Genomic DNA, 23,422 nt, shown 5'->3' on the forward strand with positions numbered 1-23,422 from the left:
AAAGAACAAGGGTATTAATGTAAACACGCCCGCTTTTCAAAAACAAGACCAAAGAGCGCGATCGTAGCCATTCAGATTCAACGTTTGCAATGGTAACTCTCTCTCGCTCTCTCTCTCTCTCTGAAATTTGCGTTCTCTTTCTAAGATCTTAGTCTCAATTTTTGAAGTTGCTGAATTTCTCTCTGTCAGATCTTATACTCAGTTGGTACTTTCACACTAAATCTTTCTCTTTTTCGCTTTCTTTAACCCAGTTTTCTTTTCTTAAACGTTCATATATACATTTGTGCGTGTAAAGTGCGAAGAAAAAAGGCCAAGAATTAGGAAGCCTAAGTTTTGAATTGGAGAAACCGAAAGATCTACGGTTACAGTTAGGGTTTAGAGAGAGGACGGTAAAAGAAGAATTAGGTATTGTGTAGAATAAGGGGTAAGGGTTTAGAAAGGGAGAAGAACAGTAAATTTACGGCATTCTTTTTGTTCTTTGATTGTGTCATTTGATTTAGGCATACAACACAAGAGATTGTGAGAAATACTCACAGAAATAGTAGCCCTTCTCTCTTTCTTTTCTTTTTTTTTTCGTTCGTTTTCGTTAAATTCTCATTCTCTGTCTCTCTGTAGAACACTAGAAGGAATCAAGGACGGAACAAAATGGTGGCTGCCACAGGCATGAATGGAGGCGGTGAACATTTAATTATAGTTGTTTTTGTGTGTGTGATATTCAATTATAATTGTAAGAGTATTGGTTAGCAATTTATATTAGCTGCTTTCATTTTTTTTTTTTGGTACAGTGGGTGTCAGAAATTTTAAGGTTTATGTGGAAAGTGAAGAGGTTAAAGACGATGCCAAAATCATGTAAGTGTAATTTTTTAGTGAATAAATTATTCATTTTCGTTTCCTTTTTCCTTGTAATTTGTTAGGCATCCCTAATGAAGACTTAGTTTCTTAGGAAAGCGAGGGGAGGAAAGAAAATGAAACAATGGGCTTTTATGCTTTCTGTTGCTTTGGTTTGCATAAAACAAGACAATTACTGTATGAAATCCTAACAGCTATGATGCAAGATATGTTAGGGAGAATTGTCCTGCATGTGCTTGTGGTGGGCATAGGGTGAGGAGAATTTGTGGATTTTATTAAATTACCACTTATCCAAAAGCTTAAGTTGACAGTAAGATGTAAATTTAATCATTTAATCAATACTTTAACACTATATCTCACGTGTGAGCTCAAACTCCCTTTTAATAAGTGAGGCTCAACACGTGAAATATTTAATTGAAATGTGAGGTAAGTGACGGAGTCAAGGTTCGAACTCAGATCCTTTGGCTCTGATACCATGTTAAATCACCACTTATCTAAAAGCTTAAGCCTATAAGAAGATGTAAATTTAATTATTTAATCAATACTTTAACAAATTTAAGGGTTTTAGAATCTTAGAAGAAATATTTAGGTTTTGTATAATAAAATGTGGCTTGAAAAGATTGGGAGTTTTGCAGATGAAAGAAGCTGAAACTAGGGAAATGACTTGCTAGCATTTTCAAGTAGAAATAACAAGTGAGGCTTTGAAGGATGTTTAGAGGGACGACTTGTGATCTTAAAGGTTGTAAAGTTTTAGGCGTTTAAGGTTTTGATGGATGTAGGAGAAGGCATCTGATTTGGACTTGTAAAGAAGGAATTGAAAAGCACTATTCAAGGGCTATATGATTAGTACAAGTGTGCAGTGAAATAAGAACAAGAGAGAAAACACTAATAGGCTGACGTGCCTCGATACTCAATATTTATACAAGGACTCTCTTTCTTCCACTACTATCATTAGGAGTCCTAAGTTGACTATAAGACTAAAACCTATTAAATCACAAAAATAAAGAGAGAATTTTTTACTGAAGGAAAAATAAACCCAATACACTTAGAAACTCCGAGAAAGTTCTCGATTCAACTGTTTGAGCATCACCTCAGTAGTTTATTTCTGTTTTTATGGGCCCAATTGGCAACAATGTAAGGTTAGTTTTGTATTTATACACTGGCTACTGTTGTTGAGATAAATTGGGATGTAAAAATTACTTTAACATAGAATCGCACTCTTTTCATTTTGTTGGTGCCTTTGAAAACATATACATAAGCTCAATTTGCTTCTACAGCTATTTGTCTTAGTTGGAGTTAGTTTGACAACTTTTAGAAATGAAAACAACATTAAACAAAAGACTCATTTATCTTCTTTCTTATTTGCTTTTCCTGGGGACCAACCTGGGGGTAAGGAGAACTTTAATTTTCTTCTTTTTTATTTCTTTACTCTTTTTGATTTCTCAGTGGAAGAAAATCTGTTACTGTTAACAAAGGAGCTAATCTAACTATGGCACAGGTATTACTACTTCAGTCCCTTTCGCCGTAATTGGTAATTTTTGTTTTAGTTTGTGGCAAAGCCTAGATAATTTGGATAATACCAACGCTTTTTGGGTATTGAGTTTTAATTTATCTTCATTACTCCTATGAAGGGTGGTTTGAATAATATGGAGAAGAGCAAAGGCAAAGTTGTTAGTACTGGTAAGGCTTAACTAGAGTAACTTTGTCAACAGAACTTGAGTTATGCCTTGAGAGCTATATTTAACAGTTTTAGATTGGACTTTTTCAGCAAGTAAAATTGTTAGAAGAAAAGCATTGGCTGATGTCAGCAATGTCCAGGTCATCTCTTCAAGGAATGTAGTGCGTGATGGCCCTAAGCTAATGTGAGTATCTTTTGATTATGGCAATATTACCTTCTTTCCTTTCGTTGGAGTTGTTTGTTTCCCATATTTTTTTTCATATATGCTAAGAGTTAAAATCCTTGTAAATATATAAATCTGGAGTAGAAGTTGTCATTTCCTTCCCCTTGATTGATACTTGTCATTTTTCTTACAAAGAAAGGCTGGAAGAATAGTTTTTTTTTAGCCTTTTTGGCCCTGGAATTAGTAGCTCTAAAGCTACATGCTCTATTGCATTGCAGGAAAGGTAAAAGTGAGGGAACAACATGTTTGCAAAGGTATGCACTCTGAACCATGAGTATCAGCACCATCATCATTCCTTTTCCTCTATATGCATGTCAAAATGAAGCATTTCTAGTTTTAGAGTGTATATACCGTTGCAATTTTGATTATGAAGAACAGTCTTTAATGGAAAAATATTACTCTTTTTCTCTGCATGTTCATGGTTTGAGCTCTTAGTTTACTCCGGTTGGAGGTGTTGTTGGGTGACTTTTTCAAAAGAAAAATATATGTTGGTATATTCCAAGCCCTGTGAAGAAATGAAAATTTCAAAGATGAACGAGAACCTGTGGCTTTTCAACTTTCTCGGCATGATCTTGCAACTTTTGGAGTCTTTTTTCCAAGGGTTCATAAGGGAGAGTAAAGCGAAGGTCTTGACTTGGAAGGATCGAAGAGAGCGCTAGTAGATCGAGCTGTAGGTGCATGGACTTAATTTAATAGATAAGGCTAAGTGTTAATAGATCAGTTCGGTCTCTGAGACTGCCGAGTAGTCATAGTTAAGTAGCATCTATCTCCGACCGAGCAGGTGTAATAAAAGAAAGTCATGGCTTGGTTTTTCGTAACTGTGTATACCCAACAAGCAATGACCGAGCACGCTAGCGCGAAAGCCCTTGCGCTAATGAACAAGATAGGGTATTGGCTAATGCTGATTGGGAAAAGGTGTTTCGGACAAAGGGAAAGTTGAGTGGGAGAATGTTGGACCAGGCACCACCTTGCAACTATGACATAACATCACCCGCTTCTGCAAATTTCAGGGCTTGGACAAGCTTTAGTTGTTGTTTCTAGTGCCAACCCAATTTTACACTTTTAATTTGTTTCGCTTACATATGTTTGCTAGCTGGATTGTGGATACATTCCTTAATTGTTATTATTTACTCAATGATCTAAATTTGCAATTGACAACTAAGTGAATAGAAAAATGGTATTTTGGTATTCACTAGACGGAATTTTTATAGTTGGGCTAGGACACAGATGTTTCTCTATTTTTATCTTTTATTTAACTTTTTTCTTTTGTTTCTCCATACTAGTAAATTTTTTACAAATAACATCTACAATATTTCTTTCTAGGGTTTCACTGGGTTCAAGCAGAAGCATTATGAATGACTCGTCGAGGAAATCTTTTATGGTATAGAAACCAAAACCAATTTAAATATTTGCTTAATTCTTGTTTTCTTCCTTCTGAGTTCCATTGAATTGATCTTATGCTTCTGGTTTTTTTCTTTATAATTTACTTACCACAAAGTGATAAAACATTCTGAACAATTACTCATTTATTTTAAAGGTAACTTGTACTTAATTGAGTTTCTAACTTTTGTCATAATTTTTTGTTAATGTATGATTACATTAAATAGATGAATGGAATAGCAAATTCAAAATATTGCATAATTATTGCTTCATCTTGAAAATGGTGGTGAAATGGTTTTAAAATTTCTTCAAGTGCCCATTCCAAAGATTGATGTTATATTGAAATGACAAACTTAGTGAAGCTAAATGATACATGAACTTTTCATTGTAGTCTTGTAGCATTCTGATATTTAGTTAATTATTCTTCTTTTCACCAAAAGGTTTTTTTTTTTTTTTTTTCTCTCAATTAAAAGTAATAAATCTGAAATAAGGGGGTGGAAGAGATCTTTTGTTAGAAAGAAACGCATATTGTAATTGGGGAGGGCAAACTACAGCAAACAATGAATGAAGTATCATAATGAGTTTCAAAAATCTACTTTTTGTATTTGCAATGATGATCAAGGTCTTAAAATCAGTCAATGTGATAGCATGGGTAAAATTTGTTTTCTCTTCCCCCCCCCCCCCATTTCTAACACTTGTAAGAAACTCTTTTTCTTTGGTTAATTTTTCTAGTGAAGGTTTGTGACGGGGTTTTCTTTGTTGAGGCTAGCATACATTGATATTCATCACTCTTTCTTTTGTTTGGTTTTGCCTGTAAGAAATACTGAAATTTCTATTGTTTAATATAGGAAAAAGTGCAGGAACATGTAAGTCAAGGTGTTGGTGACATACATACTTCCAAGAGAGGTAATTTGTTATCCTTTATAAGTTTTACTATCATTATTTCTATGATTCAGCATATAAATAGGTACTTGTTTTGCAAAATATTAAGTTCCAAAGATTTGAATCCCTCTGCAGATGGTAACAGGGACAAGACCATGGGTCAAAGCTGTGTTGTTACAAATGGCAGGTATGTGTGACTTCGGTTTTTTCTCCCCATCATATTGTGGGAATAAGCACTTCGATTTGGAGACAGTTATGTTGATACCAATGAGAGTTTTTGAAACTCTCATGTAGCTCATATGTCGTAAAACTTAAATTTTTAGACGTCTCCTACATTTTATATATATATATTTTTTATCAGGACTTCTACAAGGAATTATCTTTTGTCAAACAGGTATGTAAATCTTCAATATATTATTTGGTTTATGTGATATGAATAAATGTATGTACTGGTGATGCAATTTTTTATTATCCCTCCCTGCTTGAAGGAAGTCTTTGCCGGTGCTAAAAAGGGTGAACCAGACAGATGCAAGTATCCCAAAGGTTGTCATAATCATATGCATCTTTTTTGTTTCTTCTTTTCATTTCAGATTGAGAGCTTCATTGCGAAGTTTTCTTTGTTTACTTTTTTCTAATGAGTTGTTTCTTTCCCCGGCTCTATGTTCTGGTTGCTTCTCTCTCTTTAAAAAATTTATTTTGATATTTGTTCTGTCTTGCTTGTAGGAAAATGCTGGAAGTTCTGACAAGGGCAAAGAAAAGAGTGGATATTTAGGTAGCTATGGTGATTTAGTTCTTCGCACGTGCAATGGCAAAATTTTATACCGATCAAGATGTGTTTTTGACTTTATTGACTTATTTTTACTTGAGTGCTACAGTTGGCAAGAACCTGTAGGAATGATGCAGTATAATATATACATCATATGTGAAGAATACTCTCTAAAATAATCGCCATCCTAAATTTTACAAAATCAATCATAATTGACCAGCTGTATTCATTTACGCATTCTACTCAACACTAAAGTTCATTGACTATGTTTCTCTGTCTTTGCTAATTTTATTGCTGGGTTCAGTTGGTAAAGCTGGCAAGAAAGTAGCATCCCGGGTAAACAGTGGTAGGAGCCATCTTTGGAAGAATCGAGCAAGTGATGGCTTCATAATAATGTGAGTCATGATGATATATTCAAGCATTATTTTCTCTCAGCCAGATTGATGAAACTCTTGCCAGTCTCACTAGTTGTTCATTCAATTCCTCTTCTGCATAAATGTTACGACAGTATGATTTCTTGCCCATCAGAGTTCCATTCTGTAAGGCTTGCACATGGCATGGGAGTGTGTTTTATTTGCTAACATTGTCAGCTGAAGCATATAAATCGGCTTGTGGTCATATTTTGACAGTATACAAGCAGAAAAATGTGATTCTAGCTTAAAATTTGGATTGATGAGGTTTATCCCAATCATCCATTTGAGTTTATATACATTCTGTATAGCTTTAGTTTATGCATTGAACGTTTTAAATCTGTATCTTTCACTGTGTTCATAATTCTTACTAAAGACCTTGTTACATGGGTGTGATAACTGTGATAGGGTAAGGATGACCGGGAAATAGCAAATGTGACAACTATGGCTAGACTTTAGTAGCAATCAGGTATAAAAATCAGCAGTACAGTCAACCTTACTTCCACTGGATCAGAGAAAGAGACGCTGAGTGCGACTAATAAAATAATATGAGAGGACTTAACTATTTCTTCGCTTTTAAAGATGCTAAATATTCTAATGGATTGATCTGATGCAAAGGTTTCATGAGAATCAGGTATTCTAGTGCATAATTTTTCGCTAATAAAACATTGCAGAGACAGTGCGTTTGGGTGTTGAATTTTTGAAATCAGAATTGAATTCTTATTCTGTTTGCGAATTTCGAGGTTTGATTTTTTAGAAAAAGTTGAATAAAATATGATTTGTTTAGAAAAAGTTGAATAAAATATGATTGTTTAGAAAAAGTTGAATAAAATATGATTTATTTTTGAAAAAAGTAGAATCAGAATCATATTTTGTTTCCAAAATTCTGTATCCAAACACACAAGGTTTCATGAATTCTGATATTCTTCAACTTTGTTTTGTGAACTGTGGTATTGTGGTCCTTTTTTAAACTTTCAACATTTGGAACTGAAATTACACCTTTTTCTATAATTTTTCTTTTCTAACGACTTAGGATTTCGGGATGAGAAGCAGTGTGTTCTTGAGTGTCATTTTTTATCTTTTATTTTTGCCGCTAACACATGCTGGAGTGTGGACCACCAGTTTCTTCCTACCATGCTCTTTCTTTAGCACTACTTATGAACATGTGTTTGGCATCAAATTTGTTATCTCTACTAGCTGCCGCATAAGCCTTTAAAGAGCTCTCAGAGAAAATGAGATGTTTGAATGTTTCATATTTTATCCTATTTCCTTTATATTTTTCACTCTCAAAAAGAGGGGCAGAGAAACTTGACGTCAACCTTAGTAGTCTCTCTTTTGCTACTGCCATTGAAACTGCATGCAAGTTTATTTAATATTACTTGGTTGAATTAGCAATTTATATTTTTAGTTTACATTTATGATTCCAGGGGTGAAACTAACGTCGAGGCTCGTGCATTGCCAAGAAAATCTGTCAGGGTATGTAACATGTTTTATGTAGCTTATGTGCTTTCTTTTGATGTTAAGGATGCTTCACGTTGTTGTGATAGTTCTGTTCTACTGTTTTCGAGCTTGCCTTAATTCTATCAATACTCCATTTGTTTCAAAATATTTTCTGTCACTTCAGCAGTGAAGTGGTGGTTGATTAATTTCTTTGATCACAATATTACTCTAGAATGAAAAAGAAATAACCATATTATGTTGAGGTTTCAAATCATTTAACTAAATAATTCATTTCCGTTATATTAGGTTATTCAATTAATGTGGCCTATCATACGTTGTATGATATGAATGTGCGGGAAAAGTTCATTTCCGAATTGAAGTTTGATTCACAGAAAGTAAAAAGACCATGCTGAGGATTAGTTTTACTCAACAAAACCTTTGACATGTGGAATATAAAATGGTTGTTACATAACGATAGATAGCTGTCTCTTTGGATGTTGTCTCAGTATATTTTGAGGTATACCCTGCTGCACTTAGCACATGAGGGCATTACATCAGCTGCCATATAATTTTTAGCGGTCTCATGACAGTTATTTAAGCTGAGATTTGCTTGGTCGTGCTCATACTTGGAGCTTAGGTTTAGGCTTTTTGCTTTTTTGTTCTTGGTCAAGGTAGTTTTATTACATTTGCTATCACAAGTTTCTCTGCTTTGCAAGACATATATCTGGGTGGTTAAAGCCATTAGTAAAATCTGCCAATTTATTTGAACCTTTCTTTTGACGGTTTCCATTATTGATGAAAGACAGCGGCATATAGATTTAGTTCATGTGTGTGATAGCTTTACAATATTTTCCCCTCAAGCACTTTCATTTTGTTCATCCCCATTTTGAATAGTTTAGTGGGTATCAGGTTACCCAAGCTCGAAGGACTTCAAAATGTAGTCAGTATATCAACACTAGATGTGTCAATGTTATTTTAACAAGCTTTAGCAATTTGAAACCTTTTTTTTTTTTTAATGTCATTAATGATACAGCCAATTGTGAAGACTACACTCCAGGCTACCCAAGCTCGAAGGACTTCAAAATCCAAGAACACATCAGATCTTAAAAAACAGAGATCTGTTGCTGCAATCTCATCCAAGAACAAGGAGGATGCTGTGGCATCTTCTCTTCCTGAGAATATTGCAATAGTGGTTCCCCATGAAGCCGCTCAAGGACAGCTTTCATCTGATGCTGATGGCAATCCAAGGACTGTATCAGATATCATTGCCAGGAGGAAATCAGATCGGAGGAGATCTTATACATCTTCCTTGATGGCTAGATCAAAGGTTGAGGCATACCATATTCTAATAATCTGTTTACCCTTTTCTTGTGAATTTTAATTACAATCGGTATTGTCTTGCAGTTACTAGAGAAATGTGGTGAAGTTATGAAGATGGAAAAGCTACCAAGTATTGATGACTATCGCAATCAACTGGAAGTCGCTGAATATGTTGATGAGATTTATCAGTACTATTGGGTAACAGAGGTAACGTTTAATATATCTTCTCTATTACGTACTTTCCTTCCTTTCTATCGTTTTTGTTTCTCTACTCAGGATTGACACTCTTTTACTTTAAATTTATCGAGTGTTGTAACCCATTTTCTGAAGTACTGAGAAAGTAGAGAGGAAGGGAACTAAAGAATTTGGATCCCAATAAACACATGGATCTGAAAAAGTTCCCACGAGTGAGTCCACTAGGAAAGTGGACATTTGCAGCATATATATATATATATATATATATATATATATTTTTTTTTTTTTTTTTAATTTTTCGATAAGTATGTCTGCAGTCTGTATTCCCCATTAGTTTTTCATTGTCTGTTTCTCAAAAAAAGACACTGGAGGGTAAGAGATTAGCTTACTCAACATTCTGAAATTTCTAAAGCTAATGATCTAGAGGCTATTAGTACCTAGTAGAAAGTGGTAAGATGTTTGATGTTAGGGGTGTTCGTTCTAGCCGGGGTAAAGGCAAAAGGACTATTGATGTAATGTAGTCTAGGGTGCTTGGCGGGACTAGGGTTTAGGCTGTGGGTCTTGGTGTCTCGGCTGTTTGTAGGGTTTTGCGGGTTTTCTCTTTCGTTTTTTGCTTGCTCGTGTTTGGTTTCCTTTGTATACTTAATGTATGCGTAGGGGCGCCTTATGTTTTATTTATTTATTTATTTTATATATATTTCTTTGATTACCTATCAAAAAAGAAAAAGAAAAGTCGTAAGATGTGAAAATAAGAACAAGTAACATTCTCAAAACAAATAATTAGCCATAATTTAGGATTTGAGCGATCTTAGGTCTTCTGTTTTCTAGTATATCCTATCAAGAGAAGCTGTGCAGCTTTCATAAAATTGGTTGCCTTTAGCTGGAGTAACATGTTTGAATTACTTGGCATTATTCGCTTTGTTTATGCTCGGTTTAATGATCACCATCATGTATCTTCTGTCAAGATTGAGAAACATCCCCTTAAATACTTAGCTCTAGGTTATTATCTGAATTTGGCATTCTAGCATTGCTCTCTAAACCAATTTGGTTTGATGTTATTGCCTATGCCAAATTCACTTTTGAATGCAGGCATATAATCTGTCTTTAGCAAATTACATGTCGATTCAGACAAACATTACAGCCCATATGCGAGGCATATTGATCAACTGGTTAATTGAGGTACATATCTTTTCTTCAAATGCATCCTGATAACGTCATATTTTTTCTCTCTCCTGGCTTTTTCCATATTGGTTATAATTTATAAAGCAATCTGATTAACCAATTGATCAGAAAAGCATTCTGATAAAGCTTTTCTGATGTTGGTCATCAATGCATTCTGATTACCGTGCCTATTTTATTTCTGAATTGTTGGTCACTCTTGTTACAGGTGCACTTCAAATTTGATTTAATGCAAGAAACTCTATATCTCATGGTGACATTGTTAGACAGATATCTCTCACAAGCTACTATAAAGAAAGATGAACTGCAGTTGGTTGGCCTTACTGCACTCTTGCTGGCATCAAAATACGAGGACTTTTGGCATCCTAGGGTAAATATCAATAAGTTCAACTGACACTTTCTGATCAAATTAGTTTCAACATGACTATTTTTTTCTTCAAAATACATGATTTTGTGATTTTTATGCTCTATAATACAGGTCAAGGATTTAATTAGTATCTCGGCTGAGTCGTACACAAGAGACCAAATGCTTGCAATGGTATGCTTGTCTTCACCTGTAATTTCTCTTTTCTTTAGATTGCTGACACCCGTCATAGACTGGGTGAGTTGGAAACTCATAAATACACACACGGGAACTGTGTTAAGATCAAAATGTGTAGTTTTGGGTTTGCTTGTTTCTGGTGGTGAAAAGGGATGAGGGGAAAATTGTTTACAGTATCCAGTCTAAAAGTTTAAGTTATAACGTGTTGGGGGGGGGGGGGGGGAGGGGGGGTGTGATTCCTCTTACATTGTGTGGGTCTCATGCATGTGGATCCCACACAATGTGAGGGGGTTGTGTGGGAGTTGTGTTGGGGTTGTAATTTTATCATTTCTCAACGTGGAGAGCACAACTAGACTTATCAAAAAAAAAAAAGAGCACAACTAGTACATAACACTAACGGTCACACCTAACCATTGTGGGACTTTCCAAGTCAAACACCCCCACCCAAAAAGAAAGAACAAAAATCCTTCCTTCTCACTTCTAAACCTCAAACGCAAGATCTCACTTCAGCTTCTAAACCTCAAACGCAAGATCTCACTTCAGCTTCTAAACCATAAAGTTTAAGTGACGAGGTGGATAGGTCCAACTAGTACATGAAACCATAAAAAGGCCCACACCTAATGTGGCGCACTCCTACACAAACTAGCTTTGGACTTGTGGAAAATACGTTCAAAAGCTTTGGAGTTGGGATCTGTTAAGTTGTTTGCCTTCGTTTTGGGAACCTGCAAAAGAAACGAATTCATGGTAACTGAGTTAAGATTTGGGGAACACCACCATTAGTATGGGTAGCTAGGGCTTGTGGAATATGACGAGAATGACTTGGTTTTGCTGTCTGATCCTGCTGGAATATCCCCTTTGTTTAAAAAGCTGCGCATGAAGATCTGGGTTGTGGTTAATGTGTTAATGTCCAAAATGAACTTGCTTTTGGCAATTTTAAGAATATCCTGCTGGTTAGTATGTTAATTTCTTATTTTTGTATACAAATCTATGGCGTAGATTATTTGTCAAAATTTGACTACCATTTATAGTGTGCACTTGCTTGATGCTGATGATACATTGGCTTTTCTCTCCAGGAGAGACTTGTTCTTAAGCAATTGAAGTTTCGTCTTAATGTGGCTACTCCTTACGTGTTTATGTTACGGTTTCTCAAGGCTTCTCAGTCAGACACAAAGGTATCTAGTAGCTTTCAATAGCCCTCTCTACTAATTGTTAGTTGGTAAAAGCTCAGCTGTATATTTTAATCCTAAATTCGCTGATTGTTTCTTTTTCCTTGTGGAAATCGCTCCCAGCTTGAACACCTGGCATTCTACCTCATTGAGCTCTGCTTAGTTGAATATGAAGCTTTGAAGTTTAAGCCCTCATTGCTGTGTGCATCAGCTGTCTATGTTGCAAGGTGTACCCTCCACATGACTCCAGCTTGGACCCCCCTGCTTTGCAAACACGCCCGCTATGAAGAATCCCAGCTCAGGTACTTTTCAAAAAGATTCAGTTCCTCCTCCACTTTGAAATGTTATTTATATTTATTGGATCACTGTGTAGGGATTGTGGGGAGATGATCTTAAGATTCCATAAAGCTGCTGGAACAGAACGCTTGAGAGTCACATACGAGAAGTACACAAGGCCTGATCTCAGTTGTGTTGCAGCAATAACAGCTTTAGATAGGCTTCCTCTTTGATTTGACGTGTGGATAACCTCTCTCTCTCTCTGTAATTAGATCATCAAACCTAATGCTCTACTGGAAAGTGTGGAAGGTGAGGATCTTTTGTTCGATACTCTGCTTTTCATCACTTGTGCAAATCTCAAAACCCACTTTTTTCTCGTCCAAGTCTTGGAGGAAAAATATAGTCAATTGTAAACTCATAGTGATTTTACATCTCCGCTGGTTGTTAATCTTGGACATGCTCCATATTATTTCTTGGAAACGCCTTGATTTGCCAGCTGCTGCTCATGTATTGTGATTGTTATTTCTGTTTTGCCTTTTGATGTTGTAAATTTGGTGTTGGTGTCCATTTCACAGTTCACATGCCAAGATGTTTGTAACTCCTTACGTTCACTATTTTTCTTTTTCTTTTCCTAGGCGTATGTAAAACATACTAATTAACGGTTTTCATTGCCGCTGCTTGCTTGACAGCGGAGAAGAGTCCTTTCCATTTTATTTGAAACGGAGAAAAGCCGGTTCTTTATTGGGAAAAATTGGCAATAATAAAATAAAATGATAATTTTGTCCCTCTTAAATAAAGAGTAGACTCTTCTCCATTTCAAATACAGTACGTATTGCATTGATTCGTTAGGCCATGTCCAACGCCAGCGTAAAATCATTCATATTTTTGAATTAGAATCAAATGGATGCAAGTAATTTAAACCTTTGATTGGCAGAAATACTTTGATAATTTTCCTACAATTCAAAGTTGAGCATGGGATATGCATGAAACATCTTTTTTTACACATCGAAGCACTGCTTATGCCAGTACCTTGAGAATATTTATATGCGAACAGAAAGCATACAAGATTATGACTAGAAAAGTACTCAAAAGGATTATTAACTGATGGGATATTAGACTCACATGATCATCACTCCACAAAACGGGAGACAACCAAGCCGCCTGCTCTGCTAATTTAATCACTACCCACTAGACACCAGAAACACGAAACAATTTAAGTAATGCTTTTTAGTAGATTGCTATATAAATAAAATAATGTAACAATAGAAATCAGTCATTTGATTTTTTTTTTTTTTATTATTTTATTTTTACAACTGCTAATTTAATGGTTAATTTTTACTGTCATATCATAAAGTTATATGATAGTCGTAGAACAATCTGCTAAATAGCATTATTCTTTTTCAAAAGATGCACGGCCCTAGAATGATTTTTTTTTTTTAACCAAAAGCCGTAATATCTTCTCTTGACATATGTGCATAGTGCACCCTTTCTTCCTTCCAGATGCTGTGACCATAAATCATCCTACAGCCCCTTGCCAATCACTAAATGGCTCTTCCAAATAACTAGTGCTCCCTTCTTACTAGTCAGAATACTTTTAGACCATACAGATTCTTGAATTATTATAACATCAAGAAGAGCTTCCAAAGCAGAGAGCAGGAGAAACATATTTCAAGAATCACATCAAGGCCCGAAGGTGCTCCCTCTTCAGGATTCCAGAGGAGTAACGCTATTTGGTGATTAGGCAGTGAAAAATCAACCCTTCAATTCATATTTGTTAAAAAAATAAATAAAAATCAAAAATTGATTTTCAGTATCACGTCATCCCAACTATATGGCAATCGTGTAGAAGTTTACTAAATAGAACTACTCTTACTTAAAGGTGGATAAAAAACATATTTGCCGGCCAATTAATCCAGCAAGTTAATTTCTTGCCTGACTTATAAGCAGGGGTTTTCTTGCTTCCAACCGCCTATGGCTATCGGCCTTTTTTTTTTATCTGCCCTGAAGCTTAAAGAAAATGGGCATAAACTTCTCTTACCTCATCTATTTCAATGTTATTTATGTATACTCCAATGTAATCCATGGCCATGTGGTTTGGTTGAGGAAAACAAAACTATCTTGATGACTACTATGTTTTGAATCGGTCAGCAATTTGGGCTTCAAAGGATTGACTAAGTTGAGGAAATTAAGATTATTGGTGAAGATCGCATAGAAGCTTCAATATGAGATGCAAAGTGGGAAAAGTTGCACCTTAGGAAGACTTGAAAAGGGATAAACATGAGCTTCTTGCACACTAAACCCCAAGAAAATCAAGGTGATTGATGAGCATAATGTCAAACAGCAGGGGGAGCCAATCTTAATGCAAGCAATTGAAGAATATAAGAAATTAAAGGTAAAAAGCAAAATCATAGGATTCATTTTGTTGACAGAATAAATGTAGAACTAGATTCACTAAAAGCAGTAATCAAGGTTTTTGTATACATACATATCAGTCCCGTATGAGCTCACCAATATATGCCATAGCTTCTCGGCCTCCCACCAAAACAAGTACATTGATATCCCCTCCAGCATACCTGCCTATGTACATACGATACACCCTTGTTCTTCAACAAAAACAATTATTTATTTGCTATTTACCCATATAATATTTCATACAAAATGAAATGCACTAAAAATACTAATACATATATTATATATATACGTATAAATTCAAGGTATGAGTTGCTGTAGCTCACTAACTATGAACAAGAAACCAAACCATCTTGTGAAAGAAAGCTACTTTCTTGATCCAATGTCTCCCTTACCGCCCGATAAAACTGAACCCACGAAGATGGATAGACATCCACCGGCCCAAACAAGAACGTCGGATTAGGACTCGCGGGGCAAGCACCCACCAAATCCAACACTGAAACAGACGGTTTGAGCCGCTGCGGGAAATTAAACGCTAAATTGTCAACCTTGTGTTCGTAAATTTTGCCATTTCGATCCAATTTATACCTCGACGTGCCCTGAAACTGCCCTTTCGCCTCCCATGGAACCCGAGGGACGCCCTTCAAGTTCCACCTTATCAAAATCACGTTCTCTGAAGGTTGCCAAATCCTAAATACCTCAAGTGAAATCTCGCGGAACAGGATTTTACCGTGAAATCTCAATCCCCAGAAGATCAATTTGTACTTTTCAATACCGCTGAACGTGTTCAACGGGTCTGCAAATATAATATCATCCCTGAAAACATCGAAATCCCAACGTTTTCAGAAACAGAGCACTAAACCCTGGAAAATACAACAAACCCAGATAAGGAAATCACCTGTAAATATCATAATTGAGGTCCTTGGTGAATAGCAAAGGGAGGTCTTCACGGAGTGTCCGTACAGCAAGGCCAAGGTTGAGATAGAAGTCGTCCTTCTGGTGATTATCCTGCGCACCAGGGGGAGTGTTAACCCGAGCCACGCCCTGGAGGGGAAGGGTTTGGAGGCTGGTGGAGGCAGAAGGAGAAGCGAGGAAGAGGGGAGCGTGAGAATCGGGTTTTGTTGCTTGGGGGGAGAGTGATTGGTGAATGAAGGCTTTTTCTTTCGGTTTGTGATGGAGAAGAAGAGAGGGAGAGAGGTTGTGTAGAAGAAAAGCCATGGCCTTTATTCTTCTTTCAATTGGGTCGCTCAAGTTTTAGCCTCTCATGTGGAAACCAGAGAGAGAGAGAGAGAGAGATTTGTGTTGGTGTTTTGTGCTTGTGAAGTGAAGGTTGTGGTTTTTGTTTTTGATTTGAACGTGGCCATGAAATGAACCAAATGAAGAACTTCGTTGATTTTGCACATTATACCCCTATATTTGGTGTAATTCTCTTTGACACTCAGAGATATAAACTTTTCTTGGTGTTGTGCCCTTCTCCATTCTCATCTATCACATACTCGGTGGTTTGCACTTATTTATAAACAGAATTTCAATTATTGTTTCGGATAAGATGAAAATTGATTTTTTGACTCTGAGATTTCTTTTCAACATATCTGGGATCTGCATCTCCCGCGTATAACTTCCAATATCTCGAGATTTGATACTTTTTACTGTTGATATCCTGGATTTAATACTTCTGAGATTTTTTCAGGCTTCTATGTAGATTACTTCTTGATGGGCCTTAAGCTTTAGACAATCTTCTGAGTTTCATATATTAAAAATTTAATGGGCTTACACAGATTTAATAAGCCTATTTATTTACTGTTGGAAAATCCTCTCTTAATGGAAAAATATTTCCTAACATACACAAAATCGTCTCTTCATGAATTTTCAATGAAGGGAAAAGTCCATCAACCTTATACTTAGAAGAAAAGTTGAGTCCATGATAATTGGTATTTTTTTTTTTTTTTTTTTTTTTTGACACCCATGATAATTGGTATTAAGATTACGTTGGGTACAAAAACATTTATATTTTATCAGAAAAATAAATAATTTTTATTGAAAATATGAAAAAATAATGATAATAATAATAAAAATTGTAGTTTGGGCAGAGTTTAAGGTCAGAGCGACGGAAACGTTATGATAATTTTCTACAGTGAGAAACGCCCGAAAAAGAATTTGTGTGAATTTACGTAACCTGGCTGAAGCAGATATGCACAGATTGCTTCCACGTGTTTGAAAAGAGGCTTCATCTTTGACTATTGCATGTCAAACCCTTGGATCGTGGTGGTATCTGAACTAATCGCACTTATTTATAGTTACGTAATAGTACAATATTCTTGTTCAAAAGAAGAAAAAAAAAAAAAAAGAAAAAAAAAAAAAAAAGGTTTGAAATTCAACTTATTGCAACTGCGGATTTGTAGGGTTATGACTTTTTCAATTGATTAGATTTTAAACCCTCTATTTTCAATTCATGTACACCTTCAAGTTACCATTATTTGAAAGAGTAGAGTTATAAATTATATTTTTATTCCATATATAATTATTTTACTATGCTAATATAGCATAATCAATTTACCTTTGGTTTTTATTTATTTATTTAGTTTAAATAATAGTTGATCTAATAGTGAATTGGACACGTAAATATAAATGAAGCTGGTTGCATGTGGTTAATTGAAAGTTTATTGGTTTTTAAGGGCATCCAAAAGTGAATAAGAGACATCAAGCGTGTGAACGATTGTGACATCTTTCTAAAGTATGACCCGGTGCCGTGGATGTATATATGCATGTTGGAAGACTTCAATGAATATTAGACCTTTCAGAGAAATATAGTGCATGTGGAAGGCCTAGGATCGGAGTCAAATGAAAGCGTTTAAAAACACTTTGGAGAATTGCCAGCTAAGTGATTTGGGGTTCTTATGATCCATAATTTATATGGAATAATAGGAGATATGGGCAACAGTTTACGCAGGAGCGATCGGATAGAGTTGTGGCTAATAAAAAGTGGTATGAGATGCATAATACTGTAGATGTCTTTTTGTCATGAGAATTGGGCCATTGTGGGGGAGGAGTAATGTAATGTGGTTCTTATTTTTTTTATACTCTGGCCATTGAAATAAAGATTTGAATTTCACTTAAGTTGCTACTAATTCCAAAAGTCAAAAACCCATATAGAGCAAGTGAATTTAGGCCCACTAGTCTGTGTAATGTCATATATAAAATTGTCTCGAAGGTGTTAGCTAACATACAGAAGGTAGTACTTCCCCATATTATTTCCGACAGCCAAAGTGTCTTTATTTTTGGAAGACTTATTACTGATAATATTCTAGTTACATATGAGACATTACACTTTATGCATACTAGAATGTGGAGGAAAGATGGTTATATGGCTTCAAAATTAGATATATATGAGTAAAGCTTACGATAAGGTTGTGTAGAATTTTCTGAGGGAGTGATGCGGTGGATGGGGTTTGACTATAGATGGATTAGACTTGTGATAAACTGTGTCAGAACAGTGAACTATGATATTATTGTGAATGGTAATCCAGTGGGGAGAATTGTTCCTTCTAGATGAATTAGACAAAGGAATCTTCTTTCTCCTTATTTGTTCATTCTATGCCCGAAGGCTTTGAGCTCCCTTTTACATCATGCGGAAATCATGGGGGTTCTCAAGAGTGTCCCAACTTCCAAGAAGGGCCATCAACTTATTCATCTTTGTTTTTGATGATGACTATTTACTTTTTTGCAATGCAAAGTCACTAAATTGGTGTAGGTTGGCCAGGTTGTTGACCATTTATGAGAATGTGAGGTCATTAAGAAAACATCAATTTTCTTCAGTGCAAATATAAGTCAAGAGGTCAGGGACAAAATTTTGGAGATCTTTAGTGTTTAGACTACGCAAAGATATGATAAATATATGGGGTTACCTGCTCTAATTGGTAAATCCATGACACAAGTGTTCAAGAGCATAAAAGATAGCGTATGGAAATGACTGAATGACTGTAAGCTCAAGTTTTTATCGCAACCAAGGAATGAAATCTTGTTGAAGGCAGTGGTCCAGGCAATACTTACTTACAATATGAATGTATTTCAGTTACCAAAAACTCATTGCAAGGAGCTCAATTTGATGATGCGGAGGTTTTGGTGGGGACACCAAGAAAAAGAATCTAAGATCCACTTAATGAGTTGAGTGAGATAATGGGGCATTCCAATGTTCAATGAGGAAAGGGCTTCAGGGATCAACTGTGCTTTAACAAAACACTACTGTCAAAACAATGTTGAATGCTAAAGTGTGTGATCTCATAGATCATGATACAAAGTGGTGGGACATTTCTCTTCTTAAAGAGATCTTTACTGTAGATGGCGTGCAGGTTTTTTGCAAGCTACCATTGAGTTGCTACAACTAGCCAAATGTGATGATTTGGAGAGGTACCTCTATAAGAGATAGTTCATTGTGCGTATCGCATATCACCTGGAAAAAGAAAGACAAGATTTGCTGAGAGGAGAAGGATCAAACAAATTGGGAGGTAGTGGAGTTTAGAGTTTGATTTGGAATCTGAACTTGCCAAATGTAGTTAAGATGTTTATATGGAGAGCATGTCATTACATATTGCCTACCAAAGCAAACCTATTGAAACAAGGTATTGTAAATGAACAATTTTGTCCTCTCGTACTAAAGAATTTGAATTATTTGTCATGATCTCAAGGAAAATATGGCTCAGATGAAACACATGCATAGTTCATGAGGGTGAGTTTCTAGATCCTAACCTAGTGGCGCGGGGGACAATTGAGTCTTTTGAAGAATACAAGAAGGTAAATGTGAAGGAAAGTAATAGGATGCTAGAGAATGAAAGGGTGGAAAAAAAACAGATGGAAAGCTCCCCCAGCAGATATGTAAAAAGTAAATTGGGATGTGTCTGTTGATAAGGTTAATGGGCGAATGGCTATGGGTGCTACAGTACGGGACCATAAGGGATATGTAATTGTAGCGCAAAGTATGACCAAATTGGGGAGCCTAGAGGCTGTAGCAGCGGAAGCCTTGGCTGCTCTACATGTAGCATAATTTAGCAAAGATTTGGGTCTTCGAAAGATTATTATGGAAGGTGATGCGCTCCAAGTTGTGAATATTGTCAAAGCCGGTGGACATAATTGGTGGAGATATGGAAAACTTGTGGATGACGCACGAGGTGTGCTTAACTTGATGCATAGTTGGCAAATTGGCCACGTTAGAAGTGATGTAAACTATGCTGCCCATGGGTTAGTCATAACAGCCGTTAAACAAATCATAAATCGGATTTTGATGAAAGAAATTCAGTGTTGTATTTGTGATTTTTTTTTTTTTTTATTAAAGCAACACATGCTCTATCGTTTAGAGATGAATGAAATCATTATCTTTTTTTTTAAAAAAAATAAAAAATAAAAAAATAGTGAATTGTCAGTGCCACATTAGTATTGTGAAATAATTTTGCAATAAAAATGTAGTCCTAGCATTACTATATTTGAAATTACTTCAAATTTTGAATGTTCAAGTTCAAGTGTTGAATGTTGAATGTGAATTGAGTGTTGAATGTTCAAATTCAATTGTTTCATTTTCTTTTTTGAACACGAATTACTTCAAATTTTGAATGTTCAAGTTCAAGTATTGAATATTGAATGTTGAATGTGAATTGAGTGTTGAATGTTCAAGTTCAATTGTTTAATTTTCTTTTTCAAATACGAGTTGAGCTCGAGCTTATCGCTGAACTAAATTATCTATTCAAACTCTGTTAGTTTATTTTTCAAAATTACTTGAGCTTGTTCATGCAATTAACTTATATATATATATATATATATATATATTGTTGAGAAATATTCTCATAACCAACAAAAGGAATGGGCTAATCAAATTCATATAAGTCCATGAAGACACAGGCCTGAGGACAGTGAGGAGGCAATAATAGAACGTAGTAACCAACGGCGTTTACCAAGGGTATGTCGGGACCATCAAATCTTGAGAATACCGGGAAAAATAGGCACATAATATTATTCGAGAAATAGGTACTTCGCAGAAAATTTCAACCGATATGTATGAAGTCCCGAAAAGAATCAATTTCGGGATTACTGAAACATCTCGGGAATCACTAAATCCCGATAGTAACTTTGATCCAGAGATATTGGAGAGGAAAAGTGGTAAACAAGGACCTATTGGCTTGTACATGCCATATGGAATTGAATGGAATAATTTATTTGATAACAATTTAATGCATAAAGGAGGAGTGTTTTAGATACAATTAGTGTTTGGATTGAAGTGTTTTATGATAACATAATTATATGATAACTAGCTCATACTTCCCGCTATGCGCGAAATTCTTTATTATAATTTAGTTTCAGAATTTAAACATATTTTCATTGTATTTTTTATTATAGGTCAAAAAATGCTTGTAAAAAAAAAATTATCACACATCTTTCAATAAAAAGACAATAAATGTTAAGACCCTTAATTTTATTTTAACCCAAAAAAACAAAACTTTTTAAAATATTTGTTCACATAGATGAAGTTTATAACGAAAAGAAGCATTAAAAAAAAAAAAAAAAAGGAGCAAAAAGAAAATCTAAATTTCAAATATTACAGCATAGTGCTGTAGTTTTTTCAATGGTCAAGATGGTACTATAATTTTTTTTTTACAGCACTTAAGCCAAATCCTACAAAATAAAACAAAATTTTTCACTCAACATTTAATGAATCAAATAAATCTCCTCACATCACGATCAATGCTTAATTAAATAATTTTTTGCCTTATTTTGTTTTCAAAAGCAAAAAAAAAAAAAAAAAAAACCACTTCAAAAAAAAAAAATTGAGTGCATACCAAAAAAATCAAAAAATAAATCAAAAATTCAAATATATTAAAAAATAAAACCTTTTAATTTTATTTTAATTCATATAAATTAAAACATATTAAAATCTTTGTTCTCATATCAGTAGTTTAAAATGAAAAGAAGTATAAAGAGATAAAAGAAAAAAAGCAAGAAAAAACTTATAGATTATGATTATCAAAGCATTAATAAAAAAAAATTAGCAGGAGTCTCTAATATTATTGGTGTGATACGTATTATATTTCGATACAAATAAAATCCATATAATTATGAACATTATAAAATATATATATATATATATAACTAAACAAAATGGCTGAAAATCGAGTAAATCATACAAACAAAAACAAAAAAAATTCCTTAAAACATTCAAATGAACTAAAAAGTAAGACACTTAATTTTAGTTTAATCTATATAAATTAAAACATGTTAAAATCTTTGTGCAATAGTTTATAACGAAAAAGAAGTATAAAGAAGAAAAAAAATAGCAAGAAGAAAACATGGTTTAATCTAATTACCAAAGCATTAATAAAAAATTAGTAGGAATCTATGATATTGTTAGTATGATACCTAGCTATTATATTTAAATATAAATAAAACCCAAGTAATTATAAACATTTTAAAAAATACTGAACAAATTAAACAAAATATTTTTTTACGAATACAAAATAAAACAAAATCTTTCATTAAACATTTAATGCAGTTAAATAAACTCTCACATCATGTTCAATGCTTAATATCTATTTGGTGTTTCAAAAGTATTTATGTTATTTTTATGCACAACAATAAAATAAAGTTTTGCCTTGTTTTACTTTCACAAGCATAAAAATACTTTCAAAAAAATGGCTAAAAATGGAATAAGTCACATAAACAAAAAAAAATTAAATTCCGGGAAACTTAAGTGATAAGTCTTTATTTTAGTTTAATCCATATACATTAAAACATGTTTAAATTTTTGTTCCCATAGGTATACGTGGTTTAAAATTAAAAGTATAAAGAAAAAAATATAAAAAAGAATACATAGTTTAATCTAAATATCAACGCATTAATACAAAATTAGTAGGAATCTTTGTGTGATACCTATTATATTTCAATACAAATAAAACGCAAATAATTCTGAACATTAGTATAAAGAAAAAAAAAATAGCAGAAGAATATTTAGATTCTAAATATAAAAATGCATAAAATCTAATTAAAGTCCTTTAACCTCCACAAAACCCCCCAAAAGAAAAAAAAATGTATTTCAACACTCTGTTCTTCCCTTGAATGTCACTGCTGGATGCTCTTGATTTCACAATTCTAGATGTTTTAAACCCTAAAGAGAGAGATATAAATAACCAATCTAAGAAAGTAATATGACTTTTCAGCTTATTTGTACGATTTCTTTAAAATAAATGCATGCAATACCTATATGGTCAATTATGGGTAGTTAATGTAGTATGCTATTGGTTTTAAATTTTGTCTCGATCTCTATAATTTTTGAGAGTCGTATATTCCGAAACCATAATATTGTACATTAAAATTTTGAACTTAATGAAATCTTATATAAGAAAAATTTTTGAAATAAAATTTTGGAGAAAAAAAAAAACTGACCACTTAGAATTAATGCATGTTTTCAATTTTAATTTTTAAAAAAATCTCACAACTTAATGCGTCTATAATGACACTTAATGATATAATGCAAAAAAATTCTTATTTTGGTCTCAAAGATTAATACCCATGATCTTTTTCATTAACTCACAGTAAATTTATTAAAATCATGACAAAACCGGTTCTACCTTTAAAATTTACCAGTTTTTTTTAATTAAGAAACTAGTTTAGTGTTTAAAAATTATGGGTTCACGCCACGTGTCATAATTCTCCATTGCACAAAAAAC

The 23,422-nt window shown here is 34.2% G+C and overlaps 2 protein-coding genes across 5 annotated transcripts; one reads left to right on the forward strand and one right to left on the reverse strand.

Annotated features, from left to right (window-relative positions):
- Window positions 1-43: 43 nt before the first annotated feature.
- LOC133874662 (putative cyclin-B3-1) lies at window positions 44-12,872 on the forward strand. Of its 4 annotated transcripts, none has more exons than XM_062312537.1 (23): window positions 44-92; window positions 616-676; window positions 786-849; window positions 2,296-2,347; window positions 2,481-2,529; window positions 2,618-2,711; window positions 2,969-3,004; window positions 4,074-4,131; window positions 4,979-5,036; window positions 5,148-5,199; window positions 5,374-5,406; window positions 5,501-5,555; window positions 5,736-5,784; window positions 6,083-6,173; window positions 7,616-7,664; window positions 8,662-8,955; window positions 9,033-9,155; window positions 10,233-10,322; window positions 10,531-10,692; window positions 10,801-10,860; window positions 11,937-12,035; window positions 12,153-12,331; window positions 12,403-12,872. In XM_062312537.1, the coding sequence occupies exons 1-23, from the start codon at window positions 90-92 to the stop codon at window positions 12,536-12,538; spliced, it is 1,947 nt and encodes a 648-aa protein (XP_062168521.1). In that variant the 5' UTR covers window positions 44-89; the 3' UTR covers window positions 12,539-12,872. The 4 variants fall into 4 exon arrangements, with proteins under 4 accessions (XP_062168521.1, XP_062168522.1, XP_062168524.1 ...); XM_062312538.1 differs by having other exon boundaries at window positions 62-92; window positions 616-661; XM_062312540.1 differs by lacking the exon at window positions 44-92 and adding an exon at window positions 138-205 and having other exon boundaries at window positions 616-661.
- A 1,850-nt stretch (window positions 12,873-14,722) lies between these two features.
- LOC133876465 (uncharacterized) lies at window positions 14,723-16,062 on the reverse strand. Its single transcript, XM_062314742.1, has 2 exons — window positions 15,613-16,062; window positions 14,723-15,530 (listed from the first exon to the last, which is right to left on the reverse strand). Exons 1-2 carry the CDS (start codon window positions 15,930-15,932, stop codon window positions 15,044-15,046), a joined length of 807 nt encoding a protein of 268 aa, XP_062170726.1. The 5' UTR covers window positions 15,933-16,062; the 3' UTR covers window positions 14,723-15,043.
- Window positions 16,063-23,422: the final 7,360 nt, after the last annotated feature.

The sequence above is a fragment of the Alnus glutinosa genome, chromosome 8 (genome assembly GCF_958979055.1).
Source record: "Alnus glutinosa chromosome 8, dhAlnGlut1.1, whole genome shotgun sequence".
Classification (NCBI taxonomy): Eukaryota; Viridiplantae; Streptophyta; class Magnoliopsida; order Fagales; family Betulaceae; genus Alnus; species Alnus glutinosa.